The sequence below is a fragment of the Pholis gunnellus genome (assembly GCF_910591455.1).
Source record: "Pholis gunnellus genome assembly, chromosome: 24".
NCBI classification, from domain to species: Eukaryota; Metazoa; Chordata; class Actinopteri; order Perciformes; family Pholidae; genus Pholis; species Pholis gunnellus.
In genome coordinates this window covers 7,759,269-7,785,551 of record NC_136551.1, presented here as the reverse complement: position 1 = coordinate 7,785,551, position 26,283 = coordinate 7,759,269, and the positions used below count along the sequence as shown (strand labels likewise).

The 26,283-nt window shown below is 42.5% G+C and overlaps 1 protein-coding gene across 1 annotated transcript; it reads left to right on the top strand.

The window, feature by feature from the left end:
* Positions 1-4,298: 4,298 nt before the first annotated feature.
* On the top strand, positions 4,299-26,054 carry anos1a (anosmin 1a; the record flags this gene model as incomplete). The annotated part of the gene is made up of 14 exons (XM_079185625.1): positions 4,299-4,514; positions 8,321-8,368; positions 16,114-16,179; positions 16,704-16,926; positions 18,585-18,769; positions 19,415-19,544; positions 20,062-20,267; positions 21,373-21,499; positions 22,083-22,190; positions 23,135-23,214; positions 23,520-23,691; positions 23,983-24,008; positions 24,710-24,851; positions 26,002-26,054. The coding sequence occupies 14 exons, from the start codon at positions 4,299-4,301 to the stop codon at positions 26,052-26,054; spliced, it is 1,782 nt and encodes a 593-aa protein (XP_079041751.1).
* Between the last annotated feature and the right edge of the window lie 229 nt (positions 26,055-26,283).

Sequence of the window (26,283 nt, the reverse complement as noted above, 5' to 3'; positions counted from 1 at the left end):
AATTATAATACATGTAGTGTATTTAAGAAAAATTATGAAATTATAAAATAGCTATAACTTTGTGATTCTGTTTAGGCCAGCAGAGAAGGCTTTGCAGGCCCTGACAGCCCACCACTGTGTTTAACAAATGAGACATCCTTGCCTCAGAGCCGTCATTTTAAAGCAATGTCAACTAAATATGATGTGCGTCACCGCTGCATCAGGTGTCCATTTCAGTGACAACTTAAACATCAATTCATAACGTGGCATAATGTGACAAGAATATTTGGATGTCATGCATCTTTAGTTAACACACAACATGAAATACTGCAAGTTAGTGCTGAAGGCAAGAGAGTGTTCCTATTGATTTATTAATTTGACAACAGCAGCTGTTTGCACTTTTAACAACATGTCATGATCATAGCAGTTGGATTGGGTAAAGCCTACAACCAATCTAAAAACATAAGTTATATCAAGGGGAAATAATAGGAAGGAATGCGATTAGAATAACGCTTTACGATGTGCTCCACAAATGGTGAACGACAGAAAGTTTGATCATGCATCTCTTAAATAACTACAACTAATGAATACAAAAGGAACATGTATTTTTTAGAGAACAACCATTGTTTGAGATTATTCCAGCTGTGTTTCACGGCTCTTTAATTTGCCACAGGTGCAGAAAAGACTTCCGCAAAGGATACGTTGGTGTTCCTTCGTTTATAGCTTCTCCGACAAGCCTCCTCTATCCTCGCTCCTCGAGTTGCATTTCAGGAATTGTGACGTCCTTCAAGATGGAGCTCTGAGATCGATATCCGGGTCACAAGCTGGAGGATCGAGAAGACGAGGAGACAAGGAGACAGAAAATCTGTAAATAACAAGTGTCAAGTGTCTGTATTTGACGAATGGCACCTTTTAGTGTCTGCATGAGATGCAACGAGCTTCAAATAACTACAAGGAGAGCTCATCCGTGTCATCGTAAGATGCTCAGATAAAATCCTCGTAGAGTTTGGTAGTATAAAGACGGTGGGGACGAGGGAGGTGGATGGCTCAAACAAACACAGGCCATTCTTTGTATGTGAAAGCCTACTTGGCAATAAAACAGATTCTGATTCAGATATTTCATGCCGAGTGAATGTCTGCCACCTCACTGCCCACACTGTTACTTATAGTGCTGTGTATAACAGTTGTCGCTCAATGTGAAAACAAGGTGACAAAACATCACGGCAGCCACTTTTACTTATTCAAAATACATGAATACCATGACATATGAAGGGGAAACAGCTGTCTGAGCAAAACAACTTCTTTCAACCAAATACCTTGGACAACTTACCTGTTATTTGAAATGACTAAATAATTTGATCATCATGTAGCTATACAGTGTACAAACAGACTTCCATCAGGACTGTTGATGGAGAGAAACCCCAGAATGTGGACTTCCTCCTCCCCACCACACACTCAGTAAAACCATGGGAACATGGCCAGCCTTGTTCTTTATGAGGTGTACCACGTTAAGTGGGGCTTCCCTTCAGTAACAAGTGCCTGGGAGCACTGTGGAAACACCATTTATCTGTCCATGTGGAGCCTGAAGGACCCCACGCCGAAAACTGAGATTCCACCAGCACACATGCCGAGAGGAAGACGCACATTCACACTCACAAGCATTGACAGAAACAATGGAAAACATGTCATGAGAAAACAACGTCCAGGGTTGGATTCCTGCTGGTTTATCAGGCAGATTTCTTTAACATTTACCTTTGTTTTCTCTTCCCAAAAGACTTACAGATGTCACTACGCTCCCGGTGTTCAGGAATTGACTTGATAAGTACAATCTTAGTGTTATTGATATGAATGATGAGTTGTATAAGGTATTGACCTTTATGATTTCAGTCTTGATTGAATGGGATCCAAACCAGCATTTGGACCATCAGTGAGAACAATAATGAGCAATATCCTTCTACATCCTAATGGAAGGATGTCTATCTATCTATCTATCTATCTATCTATCTCTATGTCAGAGAGTTGTAATAGAAGAGCTCTACAGCAATATGGCCCATGATTATACTGTTGCTGTCCTCCATAGCAATGGCAGTAAGAACATTTCTTCTTTCCACGTTTCTTCCCCTTCTTTTCTTAGACTATAAGCTACCAACACTTCGGCCACTTAAGTAAACTGTACATCTTTCAATTTATTATACAATATAGACCAATATACAGACAGTGGGCTATGATATTCTTCATTTCGAGTTCAAGTGATGGTGATGAACCCTTGAGTTAACCCTTGTGACCTGTATGGTAGAGTCTGCATTTGTTATGTTTCTACACTCATCTTTTCAACTTGTTTCCCTCAATCTGTATTAGTGATGCCCGTAGAATCAGATACCACACAGGACACACCGACTAGTTAAGTTCCGCAAGGCCTCAAACATCATGTCAATAAACTTCCATGTTGTCTTTTTGTTTAAGCTTTAATTTGATGACCACAAGTTCCAAAAACCCAGAGGTTCACGACGCAACGACGCAACGACTTACGGAGTGTTTGCGCACGACGCACAAGCCGCAGTGACTCGTGGGTGCCTCACTATGGCGAATATAAGCCAAGCTTAAGGTTCCACCTCTCAACTATTATCCGATGATTTCACGGGGTCTATTTACAGGCGGTCTTATCATCCAACAATCACCTTAGCGAATAATATTTTAACAACCTCACCTGTTTGGTCTTTCTCTGCTGTCATTCCCTCGCCCCACCCCACAGGGCACTGTCCCTTTAAGTCAGTAAGTCATCGAGGTCAGCGCCAAAAAGACTATCAAATATGTTAACCTGAATAAACTGGAGACTACATTTAGAAAAAAATGGTCATTATTAGCCCCCAGCAAACTGGAAAACACAACTGCACGCATAATGAGTCAATTACACTCTCTTAGTGTGTTGTTTTTATTTGTAAAACACTAAGTAAAGCCCTCAGCATGGAGCTCACAGGGGTTTTCTCCTTCCTGTTGTGGGTGGACCACCAGAGCATGGAGACGCTCACTTCATTAACAGCCTATTTTAGGAATGCCCCGAGCAGATGCAACGCAAAACAGAAAAGCATGTCAGAGATTTGGTTGTGGGCTCCATGTCAATGTCTCCAGTGGGTATACTGAGAAAGATTTTGTCACTTGGGTCGAACATTTGAGTCTCTTGGCTTCTGAGAAGAAAAGATGGCCTTCTAGTCTGAGATGGTGCGTGTAGAGGTGAAAGGAACTCGACTCTTTCTGTGTCAGAGGTAAAAACTCTCAGCTGCAAAGGCTCATTAAGACAAAGAGTACACAGTGTTTGTAAATACAACGTGGCAAATAGGCATGTCGCAGGATGCTACAGCGGCGTAAGCATGAGAGAACCCACAACCCAAAGATGAGTTCTTCAGGGTTTCCAGCACGTCATGTTTTCGCCTTTCCCTGGGCAAGGAAGAAATGTTCGTGGTTATTTTAACAGTCAATTAAAAAGGTTTTGTTTTGGAGCTACCACTGAACATTACAGCTGGGATTCCCGGGAAAATACATCGCCTGTGTCCCCCTGAAATTGGTTGCACTGGGGAGAAAACGTCATTGTGGGTTTAAAACCACAGATTCACCAACATAAATGTTTCCACGGCGTTAGTAGAAGAGCAAGAGTTGTGAAAAGATTCACCCGTAGGCCCTAATCAGAGTGTGTTTTGCAGGTGGAAGACGCGAGGCGCACCGCGCTGCCTTTTTGACGTAAGCTTAACACAAACCATGACCTATATGCCACCTAATAGTGAAATCAATGAAAACAACTTTACCCGAAATCTTAAATACCGCACTAATTCGCCTCCCACTGTCATGCTAAGTATGGTTGATAAACTCATGGTAGCTCCGGGTGTCCAGCAACTGCGTCCAGGCCTGCTGCTTTCTGTTCACATTATGGTCATTACGGTAGGCATAGTCATAAAGCTCCGGGTGTCCGTCTTTTCCATTCCAGCTACATTTCAGGGAGCTCCTGAAAAAACAATATGATACACAGAATATAGAAAAGCATACATAACAGTATGAGATTAAACTGCTTTGGTGGATTTAGATCACAGTGCTGGGCTGATCTGGTGTATTCTCAACACATAGAGGGCTTTAGGCTGTAGATCCTGTGTGCTGCTGTGAAGTCACTGGGTTAAAGTCTCCCAGCACTCCTGACTTTAACTGTCTATGCCTAGACTCTATAGCTCCTCCCTTGGCTATATAACTGTAGTTAAACTGGACTTCCATCAGTCTAGTCCCCACTGACTCTTCTTCTTCCTCAACCCCCACTCCTGAACACGAGGAAGAGGATGCTGGCGCGCGGCGTTATCATTACGCACCTGTCTCTGTGGATTATTTTCCTTCTCAACTCCGACGTGTGCGCCAGGAGGCAGCGAGCTGATGAGGGGGAGGATGCGGAGGATGAGGAGGATGAGGATTCCTGGTCGGAGAGCGTGTCCAGAGCGACGTGCTCCTCGCGCTGCCTCAGTCTGCACAGCGTAGCGGCGCTCTCCTCCCCGCTGCAGGTAAGGACGCAGACGCATCGCGAGGTATTGGGTTCAGCATCAGATATATGGTTTCCATACCAGCAATAATAATAACCAGCACGTTAGAGGGCCAAGACATGACTTCAAAGTACATTTAGACACATAAAAGGAGCATGCTGACCAGAACCTCCCTCTGTTTCATTACTAATCACATGCACTTTATTGACTTCTTCCATAAATGCCTGAGTGCAGCAAATATTGGTTCCCATCCTTCTGAATGAAAACCTCAACTTCAAGAGACGGGAAGCTGACTAGAGTTTGGAAATCTCAATAAGCAGCATATATGTAGCTTCTTTGCAGCTAATTGCAATACCACTGTAAGTCAATTAAAAGCTTGATCTCCGTAGTGAGTGGAATTAAACCAGCAGCTGAGTAGAAAGAAGCAATGTGCTACACGGGGATATGTGTTTAAGGGTTTGACAATGGTTAGTGTGTGAAGGCCATTGTTCATTTCATTAAACACACTACAGGTAACGCAGGATTTCAGGCTTAACATTTCTATACACTTTCTATATTCACTTTGATATCTTAGCAATAGTTATTATTATTTTAATCTATTGAGTCTCAGGCTATAAAATACCACCCATGTGATTATAGATTGTTATTATTTATTATGTATTATTATTATTGATTATATGTTTTTTGTGTTTTTTTTTGTGGAGAATCCTCACAATGTGTGTCTTTGATGAGTGACTACTAAAAATAGCCACACTCATTAATGTGGATTCAATTTCAGTGTTTCTCAAAAGACTGTATTTGCATAATTTATTACATTTTTAACATTATTTACTAAACTGTAAAATAAAGCTAAATGTAATCTATTTTTCACTTTTGAATACAATGAATATAGACATGGACCTTTAGTAAAATGACCAACAGGGACCAGAGCAGACCATCAGGCTCATTAACCTGATTATATTGTTCATACAGATCTCTCCTCACACACACACACACACACAGATAATGCAGCAGTCCCCTTTTGGCTCCAGGCTTCAGAGTGATGGGGACAGCATTCCAGTCCACTCAGTTAAAGCGATGATAACTGCACAGAGTGATGGTCCCGTCCACAAACCAGAGGAATCAGACTCACTTATAAGTGCCAGTGCTGCTGTCTTGATATTCTTTGCCTTTTATCTCCACCAAACCCAGTATAGTGCAGCTCTACTTCCCTGCTCCTTCATCCCAGACATGCAACATGGAAGATGTTACTCTCCATTCTCTGCCTCACACTTCTCAGCACTCTGGCAAATTGAGTCAGTGGTGGTTTTGTGCAGCGCTGACGTCAAATCATTGGTTGCAGGAGTTTTTAGGTCTACTATACACTGAATTCACGTTTATACAAATGATGCTCCCATCAGGCCTTTCAGGGATGATACCAATCACAACATTACACTTCTGACTGATAACTGTGGTACAGGTGACCCTGTTAATGTGTGTGTTTTCATGGGAAAATTCCTGAAATGTGTTCATTAAGCATAACATTTATATTTCACAATATAGGAAAAGATTTCTAAGATTTCTTCAGTGCTTTCAGCTCTTACACCCAGACATTGATCAGTTTTTAATGAGTGAACTGTCCAAGGAAATGCATGTCTGGAGTGTAAATGCACAATATGATATGGCCGTATGATAAGAGAATATATACTTATTTTACGTTACATTAATAATAGGGCTAAAATATGTTTTCACATGTAATTATAGTCAGATCTATCGTGCTAGTGATATTATAAGCCTATCAATTGACCTGTTCACACAGGTATTATGGAAAGTCAAAAGTGGCATTAAACAGCTCTATTTTCACCTGATTAATGTTAAAAACGCCGCTTTTTAAGCCGCTTTAAAGCAGTCAAACCTTCTGGTAATGATCCCCTCCTTCTGTTTCTCGTAGCCAGTAGGCCCAACGTTTGTGTAACCCATCAGTCAAAAGTAAAGCCAGACCAAAACAAACGTCTTTGTGAATCGCAGAGTATTCAGAAGATGACGTAATCATTTTCTTGATACTATAATCACCTTGCCTGCCTTCATTGATTTTTAAAATGAGCTCTTTTAATCACAGTAGTGTAAATACAACTATTGGCTTCTGTCACCGCACTACATAGGTGGACACTTAGGCCGTATGATTGTCTCCATTCACTGCCAGATAATTGTACAGATCGGACTATCACATATTGATTTGCCAGAGAATACGATCACCTTACACTCTCTTTTAAAATGACTTGTATCACTCTTTTTTTGTGAGGATGTAGCTACACATGAATGTCCCTAAAGATGATAAGGTATATGATTGCGAACTGCTTTAATTGTGGCTTTTGCAATCCAGGGTTCAAAACGGACTTTTACTACTAATACGGTCTTCCTATTAGTTGTAATAGTTTGATTGAGCCACAAGGTGGAGCTATTGTAGGAACATTTTATTTTCCAGTAATACAATATCTGGTTATGGAAATCTGACAGATTCATAGGCAGTTGAATGATGAAGATAAAGGAATGAACTATCAGGGAAATTGATATGGCATTAAAATAAATACATTTTAAATTGTAACCTTGTTGATAACTTCAGATCCTGCTTCGTAGTACAGGCCTCACGGGCTGTGAGCAAGTCCCGCCCCTTCCGGGATATGAAATATAGACAACAATGCAACGTAAAATATAATATTAACATATGATACAATAAACTATGGGAATAATATAGTAGAATAGAGTGCTGTATAAATATGAGTGTAGTATCATTTATAACAGAATAAAGCAACATAGGCCACTATTGACCAGCAAGCTAAGCATATATCAGACCAGGTGGTCATATATCTGGCCCTGGTTTGTAATGTGCCATAATTCCCATTATCATAAGCAATTCTATTTGTAATGAATAAGATTACCACACAGTGCACTCGGGGCACTGAGGAGTCTGGTTATAAGCCAGCCTGGCCTCTGGCTCTTGTGTGGTGGAGATCGGTCTGCCAAGATGGATTTGGCAGTGAAAAGCCGGTTTGGATGACATTTACTTGTTAAGTTAATTTGGTCTGTTTGGCGATTTTCACAACCACCAATAAAGTCACGTACAAGGAACAGTACAATACAAGCCAGATGTTATTACTGCTGCTGGGGGAATTATTTCCTGTTCTATATACAAGTACAATAGACAAATGTGAAAAAATAAAATGAGAGATTTAATCAGTGCAATGACCTTCTGGTGTCAAAGTGGGCGTGGCTTCATCTCTCAGCACCTTGCACACTTTTTTTTTTTTTGCAGTTTTCAAAATTTTGCAGTAGGTGGATTTAAGCTCAGACCTGAATAAAACACATCACTGATGCACATACTGATATGCATTACTAGTGACACGCTGAAGTTTATTTTGACTCAATCATACACCATCCTGCTGCCACCAATACTCACAGAAGCACAACGTTGTGAGGCATTTTTAAAGATGTACTTTTCAGTGGGAGCGAATGGGCTCGGGGCGGAGAGCCACGGACTGTCAGAAAGTATTAAAGGGATAGCTCGGGTTGTTTGAAGTGGGGTTGTGTGAGGTTTTACCTCCAGTAGAGTCAGTCGGCACGTCCCCAATTTGGAGGAACAGACAGGAGCAAAGTGTGGACGAATCTGAACTGAAAGTGAAAGTTATCTGCTGGTGTACTGTTTTTGTCTGCCTGGAGGATAATTATATTGCCTGTCTCTGAGCTGGGTCTATAATAAGAGCATTCAAATGTATCCTTCAGCACCAACGACACTGACTTATTTATTTGTGCTTCCCTCTTTGTCTCCCTCTTTTTATTCTCCTCTTTAGAATGAAGGATCCTTGGGCTGGTGTCATACTCATAAACAGTGTGCAAAGGTAGGTACCCAGTGATTTCAAGCACAGCCCCCCTTACTTGGGATTACTCCTTCATGTCAGCCACAGAGCGTCTTCCCAAGAAAATAAATCACAGCATCAGTTGTTTCGGTGGATGTTAAAGGGACAGCGCCTTCTAGCGACCGCTTGCAGCCTTTGTTAAGGCCAGCAGGGGGCGACTCTGGTTGAGAAATTGACTCTACATCTCACTTAATTTATTACCTCGGTAAACATTGTAAACATTAGCTTCAAGTCTCAATTGCTAGTTTGATGTTCACGTCGTCTCATTTAGAGTAAAACAGCCGAGCAGGGTATGCTTTAGGGCGGGGCTACCTTGTGATTGACAGGTCGCAACCACGTCATTATCTGGTTCGGATGTTTTCTGTGTTTTCAACATAGAACTTTAACCCTTCACAGTGTGCTTTCAGTACATGAAAGTCACATTTAGATTCCTTAAAAATGTCTTCAGCGTCCTGTCGTGTCACTTCTGGCTGCAAAAGAAGATGGCGACGGCCATAATGCTGAACTCAGCTCCACTTCGTATTCACGGTTTATAGGAGCATAAAGTAGTGTGAGCGCTAAGATGTAGCACCATTTCTGGCAGTAAAAAAAGTAACTACCATCTCCATGTTAGGTCAGGCCTATATCTGAACCTTGTGAACATGTAGTTCATGTAGCTGTCACTTTGTTTAGCTGTATAGTGAAACATTAAAACAGGCACTGCACTTCATGTTGCAGCACAACGTGTATGTTGATACGCTCAGATCAGAATTTAAATGTGTTTCGTATAGCAGATCAGTCTAAAGATAGGAAGTTATGTCGGACAGCTGGGGGTTTCCAGTCTAATAAATCACTAACATACATCGTGTGTGTGTGTGTGTGTGTGTGTACCTGGCTGGATGCATGTGTGCAGGCACATCTGTACCTTTGCATGTTTGAATGTTTGTGCGGCAGTAAACACTACGCTCTGTTGGTGTGTAAACCTGCATTGAGGCTTGCTGTTGGACTACAGTGGTCACCTATTATCCTCAGCTCCAATAATAATCACCAAACTATATACAGACTGTTCATCACGGAGTCATCTGTGCTGCCCGGTTGATATCCTGTAAAGTGGGCTTTGCCAGCCAGCCGCCTTCATGCAAATCTATTGCAGTCTATTTAAATGACTCTCTGTCTGCACTGTTGATCACTCTATTCTATTGGATTGTCTTGCAAAGTGATTTGACACCAGGAACACTGCACTGGTCCGAGTCTTACTCATCAAACAGAACAGATTTGTATCTGCACACCCATGTGTATTGATCAGTGCGAGCCTTTAGTTAAACTACGCTCCTGTTTAATGGTGCTTGAGTGTAAAATGAGAGGCTCTTTCGGCATGTTCTTAAGTGAACACATTCCTCCAAAAGATATCGGTGTGTGTAACTTACTTCGGCTTCATCAGCGTACAGTAACACATTTTTAGATGTGTGTGTGTGTGTGTGGTGAACGCCGTCAGAGCTACTCGGGAATGACAGCTGCTCTCCGAAGCGTTCCCACTGAATTCACAGCTCTCTGATCTCGTCTGGCTCTGCAGCTGTGGTGCGGTTGGCCTTGTCCAGGTGCATTCTTTTGTACTTTGGGTGGTTCGTAAGTCCACATTACAGCTGATCATCCTGGTTTGAACTCTCATGATTGGCTGCATGCCGTGTAGGCATAAGCTGCTTTTATAATGGTTGATCTGTTTTATTTCAGAGCATTGGCTTGTGTTGGATGAAGGCTAAAATCCTCTAGTGAATTTTTTTGAACTTGCATCAGGAGGATGTAAACAATTCTCTGGGCAGATAATAGCATCTTAACATTAAAAATGAATCATCAGGGAAACGTTATCCAATAACTTTGACTGTATGTTTGAGCATCAAACAGAGAGTCCGCCTCCTTTTGTCCCACTGTAGTCCTACGAGTGCAGCTTGATCTGGGATGTCATGATGCAGCCATGGTCTCTGTGAAGATGTGGGCTCAACCGTCACCCTCTCGTTGCTGGGTTAGCCTGCAGTCTTATTTCATCCATCGTATTTCCCTGGAAGTAGGCTGGGTCATGGACTAGCCTCAGATCTATAGCTGGGTTAGTTTTTGCTTGAAGAAATACTTGAAAAAGTGACGAATCAACAGAAAAGCATCGTGGTGAGAGCGTGCTGCTGTGCCCCTCCACCGCCCAGTCTTCACAGATTCATCACTTTAATATCTTGCTTCAATGTACAGGATGTAAAACCAGACGTGGTAGAGAAAGTGGCTGTGATGTCTGCAAAAACAATGGCAGAGGAGCGAAGGTGATAAGTCCGTATCTGAAAGTTAGCTGACACAGAAAAGCATGTGTTTGATCTGACTTTGCTTAAAATAGGAGCACACTACCCAATAACATCAATAGAGATGCTGCATCTGTCTGTCCTCAAAGTGCCAGAGATCTCCAGAGGGTCGTTCAACCCGACAGAATACACTCAATTTGGCCTTGTTAAAGTGAAACATCCTACCGTGAAGAGCTATGCTGACTATGAATATCCACACACGACGATACAAAACACCAAACTGGAGTCAAAGCAAAGTTCAACACATATACAGAGACAGTGACGGGATCCACCCAAACGCATAGGAGCCTGTAATATCTGTTGACGTATCACAAGTAATGCCAATAAACAGATCATGTTGAGAAAGATGTCTGGTGTTTCACTGTAGTTTTCATATTAGTATATTCATAACCATGTTGCGTCATCTGTTTGCCTATATGAATGTTCACAGCAGTATGTACTATAGGCTGCTATGTTTTTGTGTTAGATATTTGTTATTTATTACCTGGTTTGACGAGGTGAAAAAAGCCATTTTAACACAACCTGGGTCGTCTTTAGTACATTTAACTGTGCTGGACTTTGTTAAAGGCTACTGAACATGAGATGAGGAGTGAATGTAAAATGCTATGTGTGTAGTTTTAGTGTTTCAATTGAAATCAGGAGAGACAAGTGATAATTGTTCATTATAACAGATGATGTGTGGTAATAAAGTATTGACAAGAAGTGGTTCTGTCACCCTGTGCTTGCATAATATAATGCACTTTTAGAATGGCTATCCTCTTGGCTTCTATCTTGATATATTTACTTTTAGTTCCATGTCACCTGTCTGCCTTTTGTCATTATTCAATTCAAAAGGAGAAAATAACAAAAAGAAGTCAGCAAAACCCACAAATGTTTTCTTTTTTTTTTTTTGATTCTGACAACAAAAAAGGAAAAAGGGCTCTGTTTTTCCGGGTATGTTTTCATTTTGATATTTAGTTTATTGGATTCAATATTAACAGCAAATAGCATTTTTCTATTTGTCCTCCATTCAGACCCAGCCCTGCTGCTGAATTCAGCCCCTGAGGTTCGTCTCCTCTCTTTCTCTTGTTCTGTAACGTAAAACTAAAACTCTTGGCTGAACATTTAATAGTATAGATGGAATAAAGTATGAAGTGATGAACTTGTGTTTAAAAAAAAAGAAATAATCTCAAATTCTCCTTAATAGGGCTCATTCATATTTAAGTGATTATAGAGAAAATGGACCAGACTCTGATTTGGTATCTGGACACTTTGCTGTCATAGTGAGGTTTAGGTTTTGACTTGGAACCTTCAGTAATGTGGCCATCCCAGACATCGTTCTCAACAGTTTCTGTTTACTCACATTCACTGTACTACAGATACATCCCTGTGCAGCTCTTGAGCTCAGAGAGGCCTGATGAGAAGCTGGTTGCTGTGAGACAGCCCATCACTTTGGCTCGTGACCATTTGGCCCCGCGTCGTCCTCGCGGACCCTGGTGCTAATGAGTGCTTGTTAATCCTTCTGTCACTATCTCCACCAGGCAGACAGCCATTTGCAAGTGCCAGAGTTGATTATCGACACACAGTCCAGTTTAATTCAGCTTTTTGAAAGAGCTTAATACATCACTAGTGTGGCATTGGAGCCATGGAGGGACATTGTGTGTATTCACTGATACTGGTGTCTTAGCTCAGAATTTATAATTGGCATCGAGCGTAGTGCAACGAGTCCTTTCAGTAGCACTTGGCAGCCATTAGTAAACCTCAATTGTCCCTACAGCTGTGCTGAGATGTTTGACTGAGACCCACACATCCTTTTCATTTCCTCCTCCTCTCAACTCACACTTTCAAACCTATAAGAGAACTTGTGCAGTTTGTTCCCGTGGTCTTGTCTGTGGATGTTTAAAGGTCTGGAACACTTTCAAAGACAAGTTGTTGAAATCGAAAGACAAACACGGGGCCTGTTTCCTCTCTGAGGAGTCTCTCTGGGCAGCCGATCAAATGGTGCCGAGCACCAACAGAACAGCATTTTGCACGGTCAGCAGAGAAGTTGTTCGCTCCATTATCTCTGGTTGGTCATGGAGGAGTGTTGTGCACCCACACACACACACACACACACACACACACACACAGCTTTGTACTGCAGCCAATTAAACACAAGTCACGTTCTGTGACCTAAAAGAACAGCTTGGATCCCAAACCAATTCCAATTTGGTCCTAAATTCTGCAGCCAAGACAAAAATAACTGTTGTCTTCGCTACCAGTGGGGACTTAGGTGCTATCTCAAATCTCACTCAACCAAATCACAAAGTCCCCCCCAGTCAGCTTTATTTTCGGCGTAGTGGAATGGAATGCTTGATTTAAGCTTGAAATGGGGCGGAAAACGAACTGACGCCGGGCATGAGAGTGGGAACGTCAGTCTGGATTAGTGGACAGGTCCTCCTGTGGAGACGAGGGACGGGAGATTGGAGATGGCAGGGCGGGCCCAGGGCTATCAGACATGCTCCAAGGAGTCGTCATTGCACCGCAGGAAGAGTTGTATGAAAATTCACCGTGTCGTCCATTTGGCAGCAACTTTTTCCACCTCTCTTTTCACCATGTGACAGTAAACAGTAAACAGTCAAAATAATGATAGAACATGTTGAAGTATATCTGTGGAATCTAATCAAAGTATGTTGGGTTAAAGCGAGGCATTGTCAATGACAATGTGATCGCCGAATGTGCAATAAAACAGACCCTATGGTCTGGTATCACCGGGACCTTGTGGCTTATATAAGCATAGTAAACTTCACAACTTGCTTTTTACCTTTGCAACCCTGGCCACTGATGCTATCGGTTATAATCCAGCAGCGTACTTTTGGTACCAAGACTTGTATTTGACGTATTCTTAACCAGCTGCTGATCACACAGAAGAAATCATTTTATTGTTTTATTACCAGCGTGGTAGAATAAAGATTTCTGAGTGATTCTTACCAGCTCCGTCATCTCATACAGTTGCTACCGTCTTTGCTCTGGTGACTCTCTTTACTCTGAATGTTAATTCATATTAATTCATGATATCCGGTGTATGGATCAAGCCCGTGGTGTGAGAGCAATATCCTGGCGCGCATAAAATAAATGGAAATTGGGATACTTTAGTTTTATTTTAGACAAGGAAAGCTATTGGGAGTGATAACTTAATGTTAATTTAGCTTAAAAAACAACAATATATTGACTTACCCTGCTGTGACCATTGGTGTCCTGCATGTTTGTCCTTCACATGAGTCGTAAAGACCTGGGGAGCTTTTCTCTTGCATTGGGATTGGCAACCTTCTCCCTCGGTCTTGATGGCCTCTTAATCCACAATACTCTGTGAATTGTGAATGTAGCTCTCGAATGCATTTTGTAGTCCTTTCTGTCTACTTCTGTCTGGTTTTTATTACACTTATTATTCCAGAAATTGCTATGATCTCTCACTGACAATGTGAGACAAAGGGTCAATGGAACTAGCAACTGTTAAGCCACAATCACACACAGCCGACCTGCTCGTTAAATGCAACCAGCACCAGACTGTTGTATAATAACTATGCAGATGGACGAGTGATTCCTGCTGCCAGGGAGTCCTTGATATATCTCCATATAGCCTCCTGCTCAGGCTTGGAGAGGTTGTAGAGGTGGATGCTGGGTAGATGAGTGTCAGGCAGCATGGGGAAGCAGAGAGATTGCTTGCTATTTACTACTTATTGCAGTAAACATTTCGACAAAATATAATATTTTCTACTCTAAATAAACGTTGAAATCCTGGTTGGTGCTGCTGGGTTAAAGTAACAGTTAGATGATTTATTTTCCTCCCTGTTTGCCTGTCTTGTAGCGTGGACTTATAGTGTTGCATTATATATTCGAGAGACAACTTTTGTGGGCAGAAATAAAGTGAAAACGGGTCCGATATGACATGACCACTTGTCTGCTTGGAACAAAATCAGCTTTTCACCGGAACAGTAAAGGTTTATCCCACATTTTCAAACCCTAACGTGTGTATGGTGTTAATGGAGGATTGCTTTCTGAAAAATGATCTCTGAATAAAATGTAATTTAAAAGTCTGTCACACAGATGTTACCATTGCCTATTTTTCTCTACAAGACAACCGATCCTCCTGGGACATTGTCTCCTCAATAAGCGCTCGTTTGTTCAGGGTGTACAGTATTCTCTAACTTTCCAACAACTTACCGCGTCCTTGTAATGCTGCTGTACATTGCTCTCCTCCCCACTGTTTTTTCACTGCAGCATGAAATTACAATCAGTGTACCGGGCTCTCCTGGGCTCCCTTGGGCTCCCACTCTGCTTACTGGTGCAGGATTCAGCTTTATGGTAAAGACAGCGATGCTGTTAATGGGTGACACGCTCCAGAAACAGCCCGATGACGCAGGACGGCATTTATTAGCTTTCACTCACTTTTAGTGTGAACTTACATATATACTATATGGATAATACAGGTTTGCTTCGTCAAATGTATTTTAGAGGAAATGCAACTACAACATATTGCTATGACAAGAATATGTTCTCTGGCAATGTGTTTTTTTTTTACTGCACATCAGCTTTCAGTGAGTTTTGTGGTAACTAGTCAAACATTTATCAGGTGGGTTGAGTTGTACTGAGGGGGAGTTTGGACTCTTGACCTCCATAGTGCTGCATTTTATTTTTTCCCCAGGGGGCGGAGAACACATATAAATTCAATATAGAGTGTGTATATACTACTGCCTATATGTATCTAAATATACTGCCTATATATATAACGCCTACATATACACATAATGATAGATGAATCAGTTTATCAGTCAAAACAACCACCTCATCACTACATAAGAACAGAAAACAAAATCACCATCCAAGTGAAAGATTATAATATAATGTTATATAGGATATATTAATAATAATACATTTGAACGTACATGCAGGACTGCACAGGCCCACCCTCAAGCTTAAATCTTGTGTGTAAGCGAACAAAAGCTCATTTGATCAGCTACCAACATAGACTCATTCACCTCAGGGGTTAACTCACTTTGCAATAGTCTTGGTTTGAAAGTCATTGTGTGCTGGCCTATTGTGTGCTCTTTAGAACCAATTAGGTCAGATGGCCGTTTCACAAAGTGATGTACAGGATATTTCACAAAAAGCAAGCTTTATACAGCAAGGTGACACACCTGGTTTGATACATTCTCCGTCTGGTCAGTCCTTCAGGCTTTATTAATAAAACTCACAGTCTAAATGATCCTCAGCCTGCCGGGGGAGTTATTGTTACCTGTAATAGAGCTCTTTGGATGAAATCAACACTCATTCAGTTCAGTTTTCTGTGTGAAGAGAAGCTGAAGCTGCAGAAGTCTGCCAGTGAAAACATTTGACTCTTATTCAATCTAGAGAGATGGATTCACCTCGCTGCTTTCCCTTCCACAGTGCCTGGAGCCCTGCAAAGATTCCTGGGAGATGAAGAGGAAAAGCAATTGCAGAGAGCTGTGTGAGGTACAGTGCACCGCTGTATGCTGTCTGTGCACTAGGAGTGGGAGTATAGTTCATTATGTGGAACTATGGACTGAACTGAATGACCGTAGGCAACAGGAGATGGAGGTCTAATGCAAACACCTCAGCAGGAATCCACAATCAAACTGTATTTATGTGCTGTCATTAGTTCAGATTTATGGATCAGGAGCTGAGGAAAAACAGATTCTGTGTCATTCAGGGACAAAACAAAAGTCTTCAAAATGAATCAGGCAAGAAAACAATGGGGACCAGGCGAGAATGTGAGGATTCAAATAAAGCTCATAAAGTCATGTTGGGATATTGTATTATCGAGCACATTTTAAATATTTAAACCATCACAATCACTTTGTTTTCTTGTCTTGACACTATTTGAGGATCTTGACATACGCCTAACTTCCATTGTTGGTTTAAATGTACAACATTCTGATATTCATAACTCTCTGATAAAGCCTCGGCTTTGTCCCGATAGCGCATGATGCTAACCGGTCTCCCTCCGACCCATCTAGCGGGTGTTTCCGAAGAAGCACTGGGAGTGTGTGACCAGCTGTGAGTTCCTTCAGACAGCGTTGGCAGTGAAGCAGGGCCGCTGTCCACCACCAGAGCGAGCCAGCGGCTTCGCGGCGGCCTGCGTGGAGAGTTGTGATCGTGACCGAGAATGCTCGGCTCAGAAGAAATGCTGCTCCAATGGCTGTGGCCACACCTGCCAGTCCCCCAAAGACCCCTACAAGGGTGAGTAGAGCCATAAGAAACATGTTGCTACAGCATGTCAAGGACCTAGTGTGGAGAAAGGACATTTTATACATCTTGCAGTGTAGATTTGACAGTGTATGTGCTGAGTCGGACATTCAGCGATATGCAGAGACCAAACACTGACAGTGGACCATTTGATCAAATCCCCCTCCAATGCCGACAGAAACTGAATCATTCTGCTGTAATGATCGTCTCCCACGACAACTCAGAGAGAGCGAGTCGTGTGTGTGTGTTATAATGCATGAAAGTTTTCCTCCTGGCTCAGGCAGAGGCGTGAGGAGTGAGGAGCAAACTGGAAAAGACAACCAAGACCAGCAGGGCAATTTTGTGGCAGTTTCTGTCATTTTCTAAAGTAATGGTCTGTCTCCAAAGAAGGAGTGAGGGCCTCCAGCGTGCTACTGCAGCTGAGACATTCAGTGTAGAGCATCTCACTCTGTAAATTAAGGATTTATTTTGATCATCCAGAATTGCTGATTACTGGAACAGTGGAAAGACGGGCGTACTGGTAGTTTCCTGGAGTTACTGTATTTCCTTAACTGCACCAGTTGGGTATCTTGGTACCGCACCATGTGATCGCATGGTGAGGTACCAGTGGAAGGTGAAGCGCAGTAGAGGGTTACACAGAGACAACATCCACACCTACGGGCCATTTAGAGCCATCAGTTAAATGCATTGGCTGCCATTGGGTGCTGTATTTAAAAAGCACTAGTTAGCGGGATGAGGGTTAAACTGTTATGCAAGTCTTCTCGACCCAAATGAAAAGTCATCCAGCCCCCCCCATGGACCTGTTCTCAGATAAACAAGGTAACTCCAGGTGGAACAAACATGACGTCTGAGTCAGCTGGAGCCTGCCCTACTTAGGCCTTTATTGTCGGAAGAGGGATCAAAGAGAGCTGAGGAAGAAGAGAACTGTGAGCTGGCTCCAGTATGTTCAGGCCCCACTGATGGTGACCCATATGATAGCAGAGGACTGAATGTGGGGAAATTCATTTTGTCTTCTCACACTGTGGCACTGAGTAAAGCTGTAAATCCCCACAACCCCGAGGGACGCTGGACGACCTGACTGAGAGCTGGATGTCCTCCTTGCTAGGACACAGCCGGTACGTGCCGAGAATTACAGTAGATGGCATCTGGGAGGGATATAGAATAAGACTATCAGTTTGCTGACTCGCCAGTCTGATATAGGCCTGCACACCTCTGAACCACAATCGTACACCATGCATCAGGGGTTCTCAAACCTATGAGGGCCAGGGACACCTTACCAGGGATAATGTATTTGTATGGAGGAAGAGGAAAGGGGCGTGGCCCTCTTTCCAGGACTTAAGTTGATAAAACTTAATTTGCTGTGTGTCACACTCATATCAGGGTTTCTATTGGCCCAAATCTACCGTGGGTTGGAGCAGTGTGTGTGCTTGTTTCTGTAGATATGCACTTTTGAATGATACAGCACAATTGTATCCTTTAATTGAATCATTTTACATTCTGTGTTGTCTGTTGAGGATAAATTAGGTCCGAGCTGCATCACATCACCATGAAAAGGCAAAAAGTATATGTATCAAGAACACAACGTCCCCTCGGTTTGATTGTGTTTTTGGTGGATTTCCTGGTTTGAGATCAGGATCATGTTTGTCTCCCAGGTGCTCCGCTGAAGCCGAGGAAGGAGCTGGGCTTTGTAGAACTCTCGTCCGGTCCGCTGGAGGTGCGCTGGTCCTCCCGTTTCAACATCTCAGCTGAGCCGGTGGTCTACGTCCTGCAGAGGAGGTGGAACTTTGGCATCCAGCCCAGTGAGGACACTGCCACCTCCTGGCAGGTGGTTGCACAGGTTGGTGGTGTCTGGTGTTATATCACATCCAAATCTGGGGACATATATTTGAGGACTCACAACTGCTCTCATTATATTGCCGCTATTAACCGGCCAAACTCAAAATAATTGGCGTGTCGGTCCTGATATATGACTCCGAGGTTTTGCTCTTGCAGACTTTTTGCTATAAAAACGGAGTTCAGAAGACTCATAAATCTCTGGGACTGAGGCACAAATGGAAATAAAAATGTCTGTTGACTGCAGTGTGCCTTGTAAAAGTTGTAATGGCGTTCAACTGAGAACACTATTGCTTTAAATGACTATTTTAATTGAGGGTAAAAGGTAGTTATGCTGCACTGATGAACAGAGAAGATCTCAGTCGTCTGTGGGGGAAATACATTTCGATTTTATTTCCAAATGTAACAATAATAGCCCCGTGAAATGTATATAATAGCCCCATTGAAAGATGAAGGTGACACACCTGGCTTCTGATGAAAGACGGTAACACTGACACTGCAGTGGAAATATATTTCCCACAATACTTATTTTGATTGTGGGAATTAGATTTTATTTCCAACTGTAACAAATTTCAGAAAAGCATTTTTTTCCAAAACATCAAACGCTCTCAGTTTTCTTGAACCAAAGACTCCATCTGATTGCTTCCAGACCACAAAGCAAGGAGCAAGGCTGCCTGACACCCGGCCAGGTCGCTGGTACCAGTTCAGAGTGGCAGCTGTCAACACCCATGGGAGCAGAGGTTTCACCACGCCCAGCAGACACATCCACTCCAGCAGAGGTCAGACTGTCTGTGTGTGTGTGTGAGAGTGTTTATTTCTTCTTAAAGTTACTCCTCCTTTGTGCATTTCCCTATAAAAGGCTGCATCATGTCAATTTCCGCTCGTTACATTCTTACAATCTTTTCGAAAAATAACCCCCCGTCCTCCTCATTACGTGTGGAATACAGGATGAATAAAGTTCTATCTAACTTTATCTTATCTCGTCTTGCTTACTAGATTTCATTGTTGATGTTTGATTGTAGTTTTTACAGTGTTGATAAAGCCTCGATCTAATTGCAAACTGCACGAGCCTTTCTGAATTCATCAAGAAGCTCTGATAGAACACGTTTTACCCTGAAGGCGTTTTCCTGAAGTTTCATTTCAGGGAGGAACTCTAGCATTCAGTTTTAAAATGCACAGAAAAAAAACAATTTTTCTGAATTACCGTCATATACCATACATCTCAGCAATGGTATGTAATATTACTCAGTGATTGCAAGTGTGTGAAAATACCCCCCCCCCCCTCCTCCTCCCTAGACCCCGGCAATCCTCCGGCTCCCTCTGAGCTGAGAGTGGCCAACATGAGCTTCGGCCCGGGCCGGGCGGTGTCGGCCTGGCTCCAGTGGAGCGTGCCCACTGACCTCGATGTCCCCGTCCACCACTACAAGGTCAGCTGGAGCTGGACTGCAGTCGGGAATCCTTCTGCTTCATCCCTGACCAAGAGGAGGAAGACAGTCAGAGAGGTGAGGACTGACACGTATACCACAGTGCTCTGAAAATGTCACTACTTAAGCCTCCATCTTATGCTAACAGCATGTGTGTGCCATGTCTTATAGATCAGGGCACACATGACTAAATCCCCTCATGCTTCAATTCTATCTTTCAACAACTCAAGGAGTGAGAGTATTTTCTTCCAACTAGTTTATGTTCTTCTGGAAAGACGAATGAAAAAATGGATCAAATCAATTCAATGTCATAGTTAATAAGCCCGCAACAAAACACTGACAGGAAGTCTTGCATTGCTTCATTGTTTTTCACCGTAGCCACCAGATGATACACAAAAGCATCATTACCGCGATATTGTGCTTTTGCTCCCGGGAGACAAAATATTGTGTGAGGGCTCTGTGGATCTGTTGGCTCTGTATGCAATACTTCTTCAGTACATCATGATGTAAGTTCTGGTCCATTTAGAGTCACATAGACCATAAAGCAGGGTATGCTTTAGGGCGGGGCTACCTTGTGATTGACAGGTCTCTACCACGGTGTTGTCCGGTCTGGGAGTCGTCCGTGTTTGCCTCTTAGAACTTTAATCCTTTCACAGTGCGTTTTCAGTTCATAGACGTTAACGTGAACCTTTTGGTCTCCTAAAAATGTCTTATCTGGTGTTCAGTTCTACTGAACTCTGGCGTGGTTGAGGTTAACGTAACTGAACTGGCTAATGACTTACGTGACCAGACCTCGGTATTTGGCAAGATGGGAGAGAGACGGGGTGGCATTTGCCAATGTATGATGTCACTGTTGATGTATATTCCTCAAGAGTGATGTGGGTCAGGCATCAGGGTTTTGCTTCCTCTGAGGGGAAGGGGGGGGGGGGGGGGGGGGGGTAAAAGAGAAGTCCTGTTAAGCATTGCAGCTTAACAGCTACAAGCAATGAAGATTTCAGTGACGATTTTCCATAAAAATGTCTGTCCGGATCAGGATGGAGCTGATACTTTTAGGCCTTGTGAGTGTGTTTTCTTTGCCAAATAGACGTTCATGTCATTGTTTGTAATGTGAATTAATTCGTTTTTTATGCAACGTTTGTGTGCGTCTGTGTGTGTGTGTGTGCGTGTGTGTGTGTGTGTGCAGACCCAGGTGGAGCTGGACAGCATGCGGTCTAACAGGAGCTACAGTGTGGAGGTCCAGGCGGTGTCCTATTGGGGACAAACTCAACTGAAAGGACCTCGTGCCGTCCTCCACTTCCCCACACAGCGCAGTAAGTCTTCATACATGATCAGAAAGGAGACTTTGGCGTTTAGAATATCAGCTTGATGACCTTGTTATAATGTGAAAGAAAATATTTGTGTCTGCTGCAAGGATTAATGCTTCTTTCTCACATGTTATATAACACAACAGGTTGAAGTGGTCAGCATTCCTGCAGTAAATGTGTCCTTTTGGTTATGAAAATGCATTTCTATAATCTTTGAATTTCATCCAACACTCCCTATGGTGCTTTCAAAAAAAAAAGAGCACGTTTGGGACTTTCTCCCGCTGGGATGTTAAATCTTTGATCCATCGTATCTCAGAGCTTCACACAACACTACAATTCTACACACACACACTTATGAGCGTGACTTAGCAAAAAATGTTTTTGAATCAAAATGTAAAGGTCTTCCTTTCTTAAAATAAAAAGTAGGCATGTTTTAGAACCTTTGGTAGTAAAATATATCGTTCATTGACAAAGCAATTTATGTAAATGTGTCATTGTGGTTAGATATGTATTTCAGAAAATGTTAGATTCTTGTGTTTAGGAATATCCAGGTGGCTCCATGTCCCATGTAAATTTAAATGTTTTATAGTCACCAGTACTGTTCCAAGAAACCCCACCGCTGCCAGTCTGGATGTGGGGACTCCATTCTACCAGGATGGACAGCTCCGGGTTCATGTGTACTGGCAAAGCAGCACGGGTATGTACGCTTTGTACGGATGTGTGTCTGCCACCCCGATGAATGAGGCAGTTAGTCTTCCTCTGACACACACAGTAAAAACTCCTACCTGTACTGTAAGTTGCCTAAAAAGACATTTGTAATGCTGCAGCACAAAGGCACTTTGTTTGAAGATGACAGTGAGATGTTCAGGATGTCTATCAATTCATTTCAGGTGTATTGCTCAGTAAGTTTGCCTCAGAGGGCTTTACTATCTATACAACATACAACATCACTCTCCCAGTAGATGTAATGTGGACAGAAAACATAAAGAAATGACAACATCTAAAATCAAATGTTACGCAATGTTTGTGGAAAATGGATGGGTTTCTTAATTCAGATGCTGCATCTGCTTGTTACAATGTTATATTGAACCTGTAAGAATATATACAGCATATTTGTATCCACCCTAGAGGCACAGCTGGGCCACCGCTTCAGTTTAGACTGAAATATCTCAACAACTGCCGGATGGACCGCAATGTAATGTTGTACAGACATTCATGGTCCTCAGACAATGAATCATATTGACTTTTACTCCAGTGCCAGCATGACATTTGACATTTGTTAAAGGCTGTCTTGACTTTCATCATTACATCAAGTGGAAATATTCCAAATATATTTTGTCGTTTTGGACAGAAATTCAGCCTGAGGTGACCCAGCTGGGGCTGTTGCTTTCAATACTGGAGTTGAAGAGCAATATTCTTCACTTCAGGAGAATATAAGTTAGTTTGGTTTGTTATGCGATCAGGATCAGTCAACTTCATCTGTGTGTGTTGAATAGAGATAAGTATTAGTTTAGATGTGGAAGTAAGACTGTGCCGTGGATTTATCAGAGGGAGAAGCATCCGTCTCGTCCTTTAAGTACAGCTATTCATTGTTGTAGACATGCTGAACAAGAACAGTGTTGTCTTTTATAAATTCCTCAGCTGAGTTCTACAGAATCCGGTGGGGACCAGAGTATTGTGGACACAACCAGACCAGACCCATGGAGAAGACCAGAACACAGGTGACTTATTCACATAAAACAGCTCTGTCACTGTGAACATCCATGTAAAATACATATAAACATATGAACTGTACTTGCAGGACACATAGCAGACTTTATGGACACACTTGTAAATCTTGTTACTGTGGCCGAGCGAGCGTATGCATTCTTGATGGATGACGTCTTCTTTGCTGTAAAAAGTGACTCAGCCATCAGTGCAATCAGCCTTTTTGTTGTTTTTTTTCACAAGAGCTACAGGTTGACAGAGGATGTGATGCATGTAGAGAGCAGATCTTCTGATCTTTTACTGTCTTTGTCTGATCTAGGAGAGCTTTGTCAGCCTGCGCGGCTTGCTCTTCTCCTGTAAGTATAAAGTCCTTCTGCAGCCGGTCAGCAAGAAGAGTCATCCTCTGTCAGAAAGCACCAGCTTCTTCACTCCTTCCTGTGCCACCATCCAGCACAAGAGTCCCAAACCCATCACCTGCCCCGGAGAAACAGGTGAGACAACCGGAAACTTAGGTATTGTAAAAATGTGCAATGTGGTGATTCTAGCTTTCAAGTCTAAGTGATGCATTATGTTATGTTTGCTTGTTCTCTTAGTTGTATATGCCTGCTGGTAATTTCCTCAAATTTGGCACAGACGTCGACTTGCACTTAAGGTTGAACTGATTGGAATTTGGTTGACCTCACAAAACCCGTTTTGGGCCATATCTTAAGAGTTCATTCGATAATTATGACAATTTCACACACATTTCTAATCGTATCAAATGATGAAGTGATTACTCCCAGTGTCCCAGTCCCAGATCCTACCCCCGGTCAGTGCTTTCATAAACTGTTTTAGCATCAATCTAGAGTTTGGCTGAGGTTTGCCTGTGCGTACAGAGAAAAGGGGCATACCTACTACTATGAGTTATGCATAAATTAAAGACAGGTCCTCATTTTTGTCTGAGAATTTTAGAATTTTAGGGGAGTTGCTATGGATGTGAGCCATAGGAAAAAGAGACAGAGTGAGCACTTTTATAGCCTGGAAGGCTCAGGTGAGCTGAATCAGGCCGACTACCCTCCCTTGTCAGGACAGCCTCCAAGACAATGGGAGAGGCCTCAAATATGTAATTATCATTTTTCTTGGAGGTTTCCAGGAAATAACTATGTATGTTGGTACAAGTTTGGGGAGAAATATAGACTGTGCAATTGGCAGAATTCCAATCAATAATTCAGAGTAATTGCTCATGAAAAAGAGTCTTTTCAGGCAGTGCACAGCAGGTCAGCTGAACTTTCAAAAATGTGCCAACCATACAATATATGAAATATAATGATTGCAAAAATCCTTTACTGATGTTAAAAAGGAGATTGTATATTTAATTTACTTGACTGGTAAAAATGACATTTCATGTTAAAATGGCACATTAGATGTTGGTTGGTTGAAGTTGCCCTCCCTGTGTCTGTGAGTTTTAATGCAGATTCAGGTCTGTATGTTTTTAAAATGTGTCTTCTGCTTCATCCTCCTCTCTTTCAGGATGGTAATATTCTGGTGGTGGCGGGCTTGCACCCTTCCAGTCTGTACAAGCTGGAGGTCAAGGCCGTTACAGCAGAGGGGGAAGGTCCTGCAACTAGCCGGTCCTTCCTGACACCCGGACACCAAAGCACCCTGAAGCACAGTAAGACATGACAGAATAGAAAGATAAAAGACTGTTTGCAGAGACAGAAGGATTGTTTGTTTTTCGAGATCAGGTTCGAATGAATCAGAATCAGAACCAGCTTTATTTAGCCAAGTATGCATGCACATCTCACAATTCACCTACAAAGACAATGGCAACAAACCTGGACAGATAAAGGTAAAGAATGGATTTTGTTCATAGTGGAAAATTGGCGTAAATATAAGTATTAGTTATAATACTTATAACTAATACTATTAATAAGTCTTCCCCGAGGAGACCCCGGGGAAGGGGTCTCATTAGTCCATCTCACAGTCTTGACCACAGGCGTAGCAGATTTTAGTTTCTGCCTGGAAGTCGGGAGAATATGAACCAGACACTGATCAGAGAGTCCCAAAGCAGCACGGGGAGAAGAAAAACAGGCGTCCTTTAATGTTGTACAGCGTTGGTCCTGTGTGTTATTACCCATGGTGGGACATTTAATATGCTGTCTGTTTGGAAGTTCATTGCTGAGGTTTGATCTGTCAAAGGCCCCAAGAACATAAGCAGGGAGTCTGGATGTTTGTGTTCCACGGTAGTAATCTGGTCAGCCAAGTGTGGTAACCCCTCACAAACACAGGCCTGAGGTGGTACGGAGGGAAACACCAACCAGAATGAACGAGGAAAACACCCACAGGGAATACAACGGTTTGCCGTTCATGACAGTGTGCTGTTGTCATTGTGGCTATGTGAGCACTCTGCCATCTGTACAGCAACCTTTGCTTATGTAGAAGCTGATTATACCTTGTTGAGGAGTTGGAAGCCCGGCAGATGGAGTGAAGTGTCCCGGTGTGCTCACCAAGCCAAGTTTCAAAGTTAGCCTTTGCTCTGTTGAGGAGCAGCAGCAGCTCGCTGGCTTGTTGGCCAGACAGCAGACGTTCACCAGATGAATTGACGGGAGCGCAGTTTGAGAAAAATAATATACACCATATCTCGTAAGAGAGAAAAGATCAGTATCTCGTAATCGCGAGAAAAGTATGGTTGGTATGTCTAGCTTGATCAATAGATATAATTCGGTGTCATCTGCATACTGACAGAAAACATCATACATTTCTTTGAATAGTAAAGACGTTATAGTTTTTTACTAATACATGCCTTGTCTCTCCTCCTTCAGGACACAGGCTGAGGAAGCATCACCAGAAACCCCCAATCATTGAGAGGCACTGATGCCCAGACAATCAATCAGTCTGCATGAACCAAGTCTCTCAAACTCAGGATGATGAGGAATCCACAGAACAGTGATCAGCAATGACAAGTGCAGCCTCGGGTTCATGATAGAGATGAATTCTCCACAGCTCACATTTGAATCTCTCCCTGCGATATCTTACAGTGGACTGCGCTGTTATTGATGAAGCTGCTACACATACTGTATTATTTCCATATCAAAGAAACCATT